At 41.9% G+C, this 12,883-nt stretch overlaps 1 protein-coding gene across 5 annotated transcripts in view; it reads left to right on the plus strand.

The window, feature by feature from the left end:
* The window catches only part of snx14 (sorting nexin 14), a 233,237-nt gene that overhangs the window by 169,745 nt on the left and 50,609 nt on the right, over nt 1–12,883 (plus strand). For all 5 annotated transcript variants that reach the window (XM_043696232.2, XM_043696228.2, XM_043696230.2 and 2 more), the window contains 2 exons: nt 2,271–2,394; nt 11,839–12,003. In XM_043696232.2, coding sequence (XP_043552167.2) covers nt 2,271–2,394; nt 11,839–12,003 — 289 coding nt within the window. The remainder of the gene's footprint in view (nt 1–2,270; nt 2,395–11,838; nt 12,004–12,883) is intronic.

The following is a 12,883-nucleotide window of genomic DNA, read 5'->3' on the forward strand; positions in this document are numbered from 1 at the left end:
ATCCCGAGCATAGGGCATATAAAATTTACAAAAATAAAGGCTCTCTAATACACTCTCAACAGTATAATAAAAAACTATTTCTAAATAATAAAAAAAAACATATTTAAGTGGAGATTTTAGCCCTTGCTCCCAGGGGGTGTCACTTCCTTTCCAAAAGTCCATCATATCCTCTCCCAACCAGTGCCCAACCCTTGACCCAGGCGCTCCTCAGTAAAATGAGGAGAATTAAGATATAATGCAAAGCTAGAGTTAACAGTGAGCACCCTACCCTCACCCATACCAACACCTGGATATATTTGGTAATGTTAATAAACATATAACTATAAAATTACAACCTCAACAAATAATAATTAAATATAATAGTACAAAATAACAAGAAAAACAACCCCGCTCCTAAAGACAGAGGTAAAATAGAATAAGGTAACCACCTCCCCCCACCAATATTAACATACACACACATATACATACATACTCACATATATACATAAAATAATAAAAGAAAACAACCCCAAGGGGGGGGGGGGAGAAAATCAAATCCCTCTCCCCACCCCCCATGATAGTATTAAACAGTAAGGTAAGAAAAAAAAGGGGGGGGATATAAACCAAAGCGGGGGGAAAGGCAGACCAACATCCATTATGTCTTACAATTTATCTAAGAGAGTCCAAGAATTCCTTAGCCTTTTCTGGTGATCCGAAGTTATACACTGATCCTTCATGGTTAAAGGGTAGCGTAAGGAGTCCCTTTAAACGCTTCTTCGCCTTGTCAAATGCCTTCCTCTTTCAGACCAGAGGTGGGGAAAAATCCTGGAATAACATGATCTTGGATCCTTTAGAGATCATAGCTTGGGGGTCTTTTCCAAGATTTCTAGAAGCTTCTAGGAGTATCTGCCTCTCCCTATAGCTCTGCAGCCGGAATATGACCGGGCATGGGCGCTGGTTCGAGCCCGCGTATTGCGACCCGGTAGGCCCATTCCACCCTTACCCAGCCTGATCCAGCTTCCAGATTTAAAAGCTGTGGCAGCCACTGCTGGAGGAATGCTGTAAGCTGGCCTTCCTCTTCCCGTTCGGGAAAGCCCAGCAAACGAATATTTTTTTGATGACCTCGATTATCGAGGTCGTCAATGTAATTCTCTAAGGTCCAGACTCGCTGTTCGAGAGTCCGGACCTGATCCACGGCCGATTGCGCTGTAGTTTCGGAGGTCGCGGCCTTTAACTCCGCCCCTCCAACTCGGCGCTCGATTTCCTTGATGTCTCGGTCGTGCTTCTGCAGCGCGGCCGAGAGTATGTCCCATTGATTTCGGGATTCTTCGATAAAAGCGTCGATCTTCGCATCCAGTTTGGAGATCATTTCCACAAGGCTTGTCACTGTAGGTAAGTCCCCCGGGGTGGCTGTGGACGCCTCAGCTGCAGCTGGAGAGGGTGGGGGAGGGGTTCCTGCTTGCTGAGAGTTGCGGGCTCCCTTCCCTTTGGTCATTTTTACTAAATATTCGATTGTTTAAATGTCATACTAAGCAACTAATTAAATTAAACAGCTATTATGAATGATTTGGTGAGTGTGGTGGGGGTGGGTGACCCACTTTACCCAGGTCTTGGGCGAACCACTATAGACTCAGACTTGCTGGGTTGCCACCATCTTGGATCCCCCGGGACATAGCTTATAACTGAGGGCTGATAGATATAGGACAGATGTTAGAGGTAGGTTCTTCACATAGTAGTAAGGGCATGGAATGCCCTGTGTGCAACAGTAGTAGACTAGCCAACTTTAAGGGGATTTAAATAGTCATTTGATAAATATATGGATGATGATGGAATGGCAGATGTTAGATGGGCTTCAGATCGGTTTCACAGGTTGGCACAACATCGAGGACCGAAGGGTCTGTACTGTGTTGTATTGTTCTATGTTCTATGTCCTAAATCGGAACCTCTGCCTTTTACAATCCCTCTTGGAAAAAAAAACAAGGACAATGTAATCTCGTCATACATCTTCATTTTATTGTTTGCAATTTGAGGGTAGATTGATTAAAAATGTCAGATTCCTTGTACCCACTTCCTATCAATGTTCAATTTACTTTGTATAACACTTAAGGCATCTTACTTGGTCCTCTGACTCACTCACACCATCATGAAAAATATTAGTTACAGTTTTTCCTGTTTAAAATACAGGAATAATCATGGAAAGTAAGCGATAGCAGGTGTAAATGTGGAGTACCATGTTTAAATATTGTAGAAGGAATGAGTTTCATCAGTTGTTAATATTGCCTTTCTTTCAGCTTTTTAATGACTTGTATAAAAATAATGCCAATCGTTCTGAAAATACAGAGAAGAAATATAACCAGAACTACTTCATGGAAATGATGACGTTAGATGGTGTTTACGATTATCTGATGTATGCGGGTAAGTGAGTTTTCTGACTGTCAGACATTCAAGCTGAAGATTGCATCTATAGAAGACTGCATCTTCTAGAATTGTGGCTCCTTGAATGTGATATCATGCTTTACAGTGATACAGTTGTTCAACCTTAACATGACTTCTCTATTTATTGTGGATGCAGGCATAGCAGTCAGATTGTCATCTGTTATGAGATCACTATTGTCTTTTTGCTGAGATGCTTTTTTAATGTAACACCAATAACTTTGATTGAACAAGTAGTAAATAATTCTGCCTTGTAGTGTTGTTATGTTTATAGTTTAAACGTTGCTTTCCATTTCATACCGTCATTGGACCACTGTTACACTGTCGTTTTAAGCCTGCTTACTGACAGTTATAGGAATGTAAGAGCAGGAGTAGGTCATTCTCCTTCCTACCCAGTTCTGACACTTCAATCTGAACATGGCTGAATCAGGCTTCAACACCACTAAGCTATCTTGGCTCTGTATTACTTGCTTTCCTTAAATATCAATTAATCTTTCCTAAAGGTCTTATTATTGTGTCCACACACTTTTGATGGAAAGAGTTCAGATTTTCACCAAGCTTTGTGTGAAAAATGTCTTTTCTAATTTTACTCTATAACCAGCTAGATCAAATAAGATACCCTGTTAAGAATTATTTCATTAGAAAAAATAGTTTCTCTTTACGTATCTAATAAAAGCAATTTGTTTTCAAAATTAATATCATTAGACAGCTAATTGCAGGTAAGTCCACATTTAGAACGTGGTAGCCTTTTAAAAGTACAATAGCGAGAATTCAGGAACAGCATGCCCCTCTTAGATTGAAGGGCAAGGACAGCAGTTATAAAGTCGTAGAGATGTACAGCATGGAAACAGACCCGTCCATGCCGACCAGATATCCCAACCCAATCTAGTCCCACCTGCCAGCACCCGGCCCATATCCCTCCAAAACCTTCCTATTCATATACCCATTAAATGTTGCCTCTTAAATGGTGCAATTGTACCAGCCTCCATGCTCTGCGTGAAAACGTTGCCCCTTAGGCCTCTTTTATATCTTTCCCTCTCACCCTAAACCTATGCCCTGTAGTTCTGGACTCCCCCACCACAGGGAAAAGACTTTGTCTATTTATCCTATCCATGCCCATCATAATTCTGTAAACCTCTATAAGGTCACCCCTCAGCCTCTGACACTCCAGAGAAAACAGCCCCAGCCTATTCAGCCTCTCCCTGTACCTCAAATCCTCCAACCCTGGCAACATCCTTGGAAGGGTTCAGAAAAGATTTACAAGTTTTACAACATCCTTCCAATAGGAAGGAGACCAGAATTACGCGCAATATTCCAACAATGGCCTAACCAATGTCCTGTACAGCCGCAACATGACCTCCCAACTCCTGTACTCAGTACTCTGATCAATAAAGGAAACCATACCAAACGCCTTCTTCACTATCCTATCTACCTGCAACTCCACTTTCAAGGAGTTATGAGTCTGCACTCCAAGATCTTTGTTTAGCGACACTCCCCTAGGACCTTACCATTAAGTGTTTAAGTCCTGCTAAGATTTGCTTTCCCAAAATGCTGCACCTTGCATTTATCTGAATTAAACTCCATCTGGCTCTTCTCAGCCCATTGGCCCATCTGGTTAAGATCCTGTTGTAATCTGAGGTAACCCTCTTCGCTGTCCACTACACCTCCAATTTTGGTGTCATCTGCAAACTTACTAACTGTACCTGTTATGCCCGCTTCCAAATCATTTATGTAAATGACAAAAAGTAGAGGGCCCAGCACCGATCCTTGTGGCACTCCACTGGTCACATGCCTCCAGCCTGAAAAACAACCCTCCACCACCACCCTCTCTGTCTTCTACCTTTGTGCCACTTCTATATCCAAATGGCTAGTTCTCCCTGTATTCCATGAGATCTAACCTTGCTAATCAGTCTCCCATGGGGAACCTTGTTGAACACTTTACTGAAGTCCACATAGATCACATCTACTGCTCTGCCCTCGTCAATCCTCTTTGTTACTTCTTCAAAAAACTCAATCAAGTTTGTGAGACATAATTTCCGACGCACAAAGTCATGTTGACTATCCCGAATCAGTCCTTGTTTTCCAAATACATGTACATCCTTTCCCTCAGGATTCCCTCCAACAACTTGCCCACCACCGAGGTCAGGCTCACCGGTCTATAGTTCCCTGGCTTGTCTTTAATGATTGCAATATACACCAATTTCAGGCTGGTCTTGAGCCTCTCTATTGAGCACTCAAACTGTGAGCACTGAATCTATGCCTGAAACAGACTGATGAATTTCTACAGAGGCACAAGCTACAAAACCGTCCTATTTGAATGCTTATTTTCCTCTAACTATCACGACAACACATTGAGGCACAACATCATTTGAAATATTGGAGAATATGGAACATCTAATGTTCCTTCATAAACTCAACACATAAAATTGTATTGATTATATTCTTGAGTTGATCAAAATTATCAGAGTTGCTTTCGTCCCTGGTAAGAAAGGTTTCATCGCCAAGGTCACAAGCTTCAGATATTGCTTTGCTCCAGTATTTTACGTTGACCATTTCTGCAACATGCTTGTAAACAAAGATGATTTAAAAGCAAATCTATTCACAATTTAAAAATCTCTACTTCAATGAAGATATTGATAACTCGCTGTACTGGTCATTTTTTGCATGTAACTGCTGACATTTGCCTCACCTCCATAGTCAGCTCATTCATTTGAAGGGAAAAGTCAGGCAATTTTAAAAGTTGCCTGAGTCAGGTAAATTTAAAAGTAAATGTGGAGAAGAACAGGCAGGATTAGGTTAATGAACATGTTGGAGTACGTCTGAAGTGTATTTATTTTAGTATAAGGAGTTGAATAAATTAGACAAATGAACTTAGAGGCTGGGTTAGTATGGGAATTTACAATGTTGTAGCCATTACAAAAAACTTAGTTGAGTGAAGGGCAAGACTGGTAGCTCAACATTCCAATATTTAGATGTTTCAGGTTGATGTGTAGATATTGATATCTTTAATTCACAAATTTCTAATTCATCTCTTCCTCCTGTGATGTGTTTGTGGCAACATAGAACTGTACAGCACAAGAATAGGCCCTTCAGACCATGTTGTTGTCCTGAACACGCCGCCAAATTAAAATAGTCCCTTTTGTCTGCCCTTGGTCCATATCTCTCTCCCTTGCATATTTCTGTGCTTGTCTAAAAGCCCAATAAGTGCCCATATTTTATCTGCCTCCACCATCACCTATGACAGTGCATTCCAGGCACCTACCACGCTGTGTAAAAGAACAACTTGCCCCTCCCATCTTCTTTGAACTTTCCCCCTTTTATCTTAAATACATGCCCCATAGTATTAGACATTTCAACTCTGGGAAGAAGATTCTGACTGTCAACCCTACTGCTGCATCTCTCACTTTTATAGACCCCTATCAAGTTTCCTCTCTGCCTCTGCCGCTCCAAAGAAAATAACCCAACTTTTTCTAGCCCTCCTTTTAGCCCTGTCTCTAATCCAGGCAGCATCCTGGTAAACCTCTTCTGCACCCTCCCCAAATCCTCCGTGTAATGTGGCAACCAGAATTGAACACAATTCTCTTAAGTGTGGCCTAGCCAAGTCTTAAAAAGATGCTTCATTACATCCCGACTCTTGTACTCAATTCCCTCATCAATAAAGGCAAGCATTCTATGGGCTGCTTTTACCACCCTATCTACTTGTGTGGGCACTTCTAGGAAGCTGTTGACTTGAATCCCAAGATCTCTCTGTACGTCAATGCTGTTGAGGGTCCGACTCTTAAGTGTATACGTTGCCTTTACATTTGATCTCCCAAAGAAGGATGGATTGCACCTAAATTGGAAGGGGACTAATATACTGGCAGGGAAATTTGCGAGAACTGCTTGGGAGGATTTAAACTAGTAAGGTGGGGGGTTGGGACCCAGGGAGACAGTGAGGAAAGAGATCGATCTGTGGTGGGTACAGCTGAGAACAGAAGTGAGTCAAACAGTCAGGGCAGGCAGGGACAAGGTAGGACTAACAAATTAAACTGCATTTATTTCAATGCAAGGGGCCTAGCAGGGAAGGCAGATGAACTCATGGCATGGTTAGGAACATGGGACTGGGATATCATAGCAATTACAGAAACATGGCTCAGGGATGGGCAGGACAGGCAGCTTAATGTTCCAGGATACAAATGCTACAGGAAGGATAGAATGGGAGGCAAGAGAGAAGGGGGGAATGGCATTTTTGATAAAGGATAGCATTACAACTGTGCTGAGGGAGGATATTCCTGGAAATACATCCAGGGAAGTTATTTGGGTGGAACTGAAAAATAAGAAAGGGATGATCACATTATTGGGATTGTATTATAGACCCCCCAATAGTCAGAGGGAAATTGAGAAACAAGCTTATAAGGAGGTCTCCGCTATCTGTAAGAGTAGTAGGGTAGTTATGGTAGGGGATTTTAACTTTCCAAACATCGACTGGGACTGCCATAGTGTTAAAGGTTTAGATGGAGAGGAATTTATTAAGTGTGTACAAGACAATTTTCTGATTCAGTATGTGGATGTACCTACCAGAGAAGGTGCAAAACTTGACCTACTCTTGGGAAATGAGGCAGGGCAGGTGACTGAAGTGTCAGTAGGGGAGCACTTTGGGGCCAGTGACCATAATTCTCTTCGTTTTAAAATAGTGATGGAAAAGGATAGACCAGATCTAAAAGCTGAAGTTCTAAATTGGAGAAAGGCCAATTTTGACAGTATTAGGCAAGAACTTTTGAAAGCTGATTGGAGGCAGATGTTCGCAGGTAAAGGGACGGCTGGAAAATGGGAAGCCTTCAGAAATGAGATAACAAGAATCCAGAGGAAGTATATTCCTGTCAGGTTGAAAGGGAAGGCTGGAAAGTATAGGGAATGCTGGATGACTAAAGAAATTGAGGGTTTGGTTAAGAAAAAGAAGGAAGCATATAGACAGGATAGATCGAGTGAATCCTGAGAAGAGTATAAAGAAAGTAGGAGTATATTTAAGAGGGAAATCAGGAGGGCAAAACGGGGACATGAGATAGCTTTGGCAAATAGAATTAAGGAGAATCCAAAGGGTTTTTACAAATATATTAAGGGCAAAAGGGTAACTCGGGAGAGAATAGGGCCTCTCAACAATCAGCAAGGCGGCCTTTGTGTGGAGCCACAGAAAATGGGGGAGATACTAAATGAATATTTTGCATCCGTATTTACTGTGGAAAAGGATATGGAAGATACAGACTGTAGGGAAATAGATGGTGACATCTTGCAAAATGTCCAGATTACAGAGGAGGAAGTGCTGGATGTCTTGAAACTGTTAAAGGTGGATAAATCCCCAGGACCTGATCAGGTGTACCCGAGAACTCTGTGGGAAGCTAGAGAAGTGATTGCTGGGCCTCTTGCTGAGATATTTGTATCATTGATAGTCACAGGTGAGATGCCAGAAGACTGGAGGTTGGCAAACGTGGTGCCACTGTTTAAGAAGGGTGGTAAAGACAAGCCAGGGAACTATAGACCGGTGAGCCTGACATTGGTGGTGGGCAAGTTGTTGAAGGGAATCCTGAGGGACAGGATGTACGTGTATTTGGAAAGGCAAGGACTGATTCGGGATAGTCAACATGGCTTTGTGTGTGGGAAATCATGTCTAACAAATTTGATTGAATTTTTTGACGAAGTAACAAGGAAGATTGATCAGGGCAGAGTAGTAGATGTGATCTATATGGACTTCATTCTGGATTAGTGGTGCTGGAAAATCACAGCAGTTCAGGCAGCATCCGAGGAGCAGTAAAATTGATGTTTCGGGCAAAAGCACTTCCTGATGAAGGGCTTTTGCCCGAAACGTCGATTTTACTGCTCCTCGGACGCTGCCTAAATGGCTGTGCTTTTCCAGCACCACTAATCCAGAATCTGGTTTCCAGCATTTGCAGTCATTGTTTTTACCACTATATGGACTTCAGTAAGGCATTCGACAAGGTTCCTCATGGGTGACTGATTAGCAAGGATGGATCTCATGGAATACAGGGAGAACTAGCCATTTGGGTACAGAACTGGCTCAAAGGTAGAAGACTGAGGGTGGTGGTGGAGGGTTATTTTTCAGACTGGAGGCCCGTGACCAGTGGAGTGCCGCAAGGATCGGTGCTGGGTCCTCTACTTTTTGTCATTTACATAAATGATTTGGATGCGAGCATAAGAGGTACAGTTAGTAAGTTTGCAGATGACACCAAAATTGGAGGTGTAGTGGACAGCGAAGAGGGTTACCTCAGATTACAACAGGATCTTGCCCAGGTGGGCCAATGGGCTGAGAAGAGCCAGATGGAGTTTAATTCAGATAAATGCAAGGTGCAGCATTTTGGGAAAGCAAATCTTAGCAGGACTTAAACACTTAATGGTAAGGTCCTAGGGGAGTGTCGCTGAACAAAGATCTTGGAGTGCAGACTCATAACTCCTTGAAAGTGGAGTCGCAGGTAGATAGGATAGTGAAGAAGGCGTTTGGTATGGTTTCCTTTAATGGTCAGAGTATTGAGTACAGGAGTTGGGAGGTCATGTTGCAGCTGTACAGGACATTGGTTAGGCTATTGTTGGAATATTGCGCGTAATTCTGGTCTCCTTCCTATTGGAAGGATGTTGTAAAACTTGTAAATCTTTTCTGAATCCTTCCAAGGATGTTGCCAGAGTTGGAAAATTTGAGGTACAGGGAGAGGCTGAACAGGATGGGGCTGTTTTCTCTGGAGTGTCAGAGGCTGAGGGGTGACCTTATAGAGGTTTACAGAATTATGATGGGCATGGATAGGATAAATAGACAAAGTCTTTTCCCTGTGGTGGGGGAGTCCAGAACTAGAGGGCATAGGTTTAGGGTGAGAGGGAAAGATATAAAAGAGGCCTAAGGGGCAACGTTTTCACGCAGAGCATGGAGGCTGGTACAATTGCACCATTTAAGAGGCAACATTTAATGGGTATATGAATAGGAAGGTTTTGGAGGGATATGGGCCGGGTGCTGGCAGGTGGGACTAGATTGGGTTGGGATATCTGGTCGGCATGGACGGGTCTGTTTCCATGCTGTACATCTCTATGACTTTATAACTGCTGTCCGCGCCCTTCAATCTAAGAGGGGCATGCTGTTCCTGAATTCTCGCTATTGTACTTTTAAAAGGCTACCACGTTCTAAATGTGGACTTACCTGCAATTAGCTGTCTAATGATATTAATTTTAATTTTGAAAACAAATTGCTTTTATTAGATACATAAAGAGAAACTATTTTTTCTAATGAAATAATTCTTAACAGGGTACCTTATCAATTGATCTAGCTGGTTACAGAGTAAAATTAGAAAAGACATTTTTCACACAAAGCTTGGTGAAAATCTGAACTCTTTCCATCAAAAGCGTGTGGACACAATAATAAGACCTTTAGGAAAGATTAATTGATATTTAAGGAAAGCAAGTAATACAGAGCCAAGATAGCTTAGTGGTGTTGAAGCCTGATTCAGCCATGTTCAGATTGAAGTGTCAGAACTGGGTAGGAAGGAGAATGACCTACTCCTGCTCTTACATTCCTATAACTGTCAGTAAGCAGGCTTAAAACGACAGTGTAACAGTGGTCCAATGACGGTATGAAATGGAAAGCAACGTTTAAACTATAAACATAACACAACACTACAGAGCAGAATTATTTACTACTTGTTCAATCAAAGTTATTGGTGTTGCATTAAAAATGCATCTCAGCAAAAGGACATCCCAGTACGGAACACCGCTAGTCTCAGACCTCCAGCCAGAAAAATGTGTCAATCCTATTCCTAAGAATTCTCTCTAATAGCTTCCCAACTATCAGTGTGGGACTCACTTGTCTGTAGTTTCCTGGATTATCCACCTTAATGCTCTTCAAAAGACCCAACACCACTTCTTGCTCGGTCTCAAAATACCCTAGCCTATTAGCAAACTCCACACAAATCTCACTATCCTGCATATCTTTCTCCTGGGTGAACACTGGCGCAAAGTACTCATTTTGAATCTCATCCACATCCCCTGCCTCCAAGCACAAGTTGCCTTCTTTATCCTTTAGAGGTCCTGCCGCCTTTGTCATTATCCTCTTGTTTTTAATGTATGCATAGAATGCCTTAGGATTCTCTTTAACTCTACTTGCCAAGGTCATTTCAATGCTCCGTCTTGCTCTCATAATTCCCTGCTTTTTTGCTTTCTTTATATTCCTCATGGGCCCTGACTGGTTTTAGTTTCTTAAACCTTACATTTGCTTATTTTATCCTTTTGACTAACTTCATTGTGGGCAGCACGGTGGCACAGTGGTTAGCACTGCAGCCTCACAGCGCCAGAGACCCGGGTTCAGTTCCCACCTCAGGTGACTGACTGACTGACTGTATGGAGTTTGCACATTCTCCCTGTGTATGCATGGGTTTCCTCCGGATGCTCCGGTTTCCTCCCACAATCCAAAGATGTGCAGGTTAGGTGAATTGGCCATGCTAAATTGCCCGTAGTGTTATGTGAAGGGGTAAATGTAAGGGAATGGGTCTGGGTGGGTTGTGCTTCAGCGGGTCAGTGTGGACGTGTTGGGCCGAAGGGCCTGTTTCCCCACTGTAAGTAATCTAATCTAATCATAACTTCCCTCGTTATTCAAGGGTTCTTTACCTTGCCATCCTCATCCTTCCTCTTTACTGGAACATGCCCATCTTGAACTCTGATCGATGTCCTTATTCCTCCTATCTTTATCTCCTCCAACTCTACTGCACTTTGTGATCTCTGCTTTTCTCCAATTCTGATCTTATGTGCATCCTTAATGCCACAATTGGTTGTCACTCCATGAGCTGTCTATCTGTTTGGGGAGTCCTTTCTTAAGCCTCTCTGCCTCTCCTATAACCTTCCTTCTTTGACTAAGCTTTTGACCAAACAATATTACTTTTGTACGCTTAAATTCGTCCTTTAATGCTCTTGTGTAGTGTGTTTTACAGTGTTAAAGTTGTTATGTTGGTGCAATTGTTCAAGTTCAATGTTAGTGCAAAGAATGCATGAGGAGCAATTGCAAAGATGAGCAAAACTACAAGGAAAATATGCATTTGGATACCACTTAACACAGTGGGTATTGTTGGATCAAATTTAATAATGTTGATCTAGTCTTGTCTACATATAATGGATTGCATACATTTATTTGGGATAAATTGGAGAGAGCTTATGGAAAAATTCTACTTCAGACTAGATACGGACATCACATTACAGGTAGCTTGAGAGTTGCTGGTTTGCCCATATGGGAGTGCCAGGAGCCACATTGCTGTGCTTGTTTCCTTGAATCCTGTCATCTTTTTTTAACCATAAAAATAAATCAACAACTAAGAACAATGGTGGTCAGAGCCAAAATGCTCAAATATATGCTGCGTTTGGAGGTGAATTTATTTTGCTAATCATTTTTATCTTGAATTGCAGGGCGTGTTGTTTTTCGCATGCCAGACTGGTTGCATCACTTATTAATGGGTGGACGGATTCTCTTTAAGAACACGCTTGAAGCATATTGTGACAATTACCTTCAGTATAAGTTGAGCCAGTTGTTACAAGAACATAGAGTGGTTTCCCTTATAACTCTGCTCAGAGGTGGGTCAATGATAATGGTTTGTTTTTGGAAGATGTTCATTCTTTCAGCTGGCTAACCCTCAAGCTCTGAAATTCTCTCCCTAAACCCATGCACCTTTCTTTCCTCCTTTAAACTCTACCTTTGATCAAGCTTTTAGTCATCTGCTAGAATATGTGGTTCATTGTCAAAATGTTCTTCATATTGCTACCATTTGAAAATCCTGGGGCATTTTTGCCATGCTAAAGAGGCCATATAATTGCAAGTTGTTGGAATACAGAAATCCTAGTAAATCTTTCAGGTGGACAGATTGAAACTGGCAGGTACAATATTGTGAGTATAACAAAGATGTGGCTGCAAGGGCGTCAGGACTGGGAAATGAAATATCAAATGATATGTGTCCTTTCAAATGGGCAGAGGGAATGGGCTTGCCTTGTTAGAAAGAGATTAAGTTAAATTGATAGTCCGAAATAATATAGAGTCATAAAATGTTTGGTTAGAGTTGAGGAACCGCAAAGAAAAAGATATCTTGTCAGACTTATTGTATAGGCCTCCTAGCAGTAGTTAGGAGAAGAAAACAAGTCAGGAGATAGAAAAGGCTAAGAAAGGTACAATTCCAACAATCATGGGGCACTTCATACGTAAGTGGTTTGAGAAAACCAGATTGGTAGCGGATCGCAAGAAATGGAACGTTTGAGGTTTTGTTTGGAGCAGTTTGTGATAGAACCGACTAGGGAACATGCAATCTTGATTTATTGATGTGTAATAAGGTAGACTTAATTAGGGAGCTGAAAGTGAAGGAACCCTGAGGGCACAGTGGCTGTAATATGATGGAATACACCCTGTAGTGTGAGAATGAGAAGGTGGAATCAAACGTAACAGCATTACAATTGAGTAAAGGGA

This window comes from Chiloscyllium plagiosum, unplaced genomic scaffold (genome assembly GCF_037043375.1).
Source record: "Chiloscyllium plagiosum isolate Xiang-an unplaced genomic scaffold, Cpla_swu_hap1 HiC_scaffold_10, whole genome shotgun sequence".
Lineage (NCBI taxonomy): Eukaryota > Metazoa > Chordata > Chondrichthyes > Orectolobiformes > Hemiscylliidae > Chiloscyllium > Chiloscyllium plagiosum.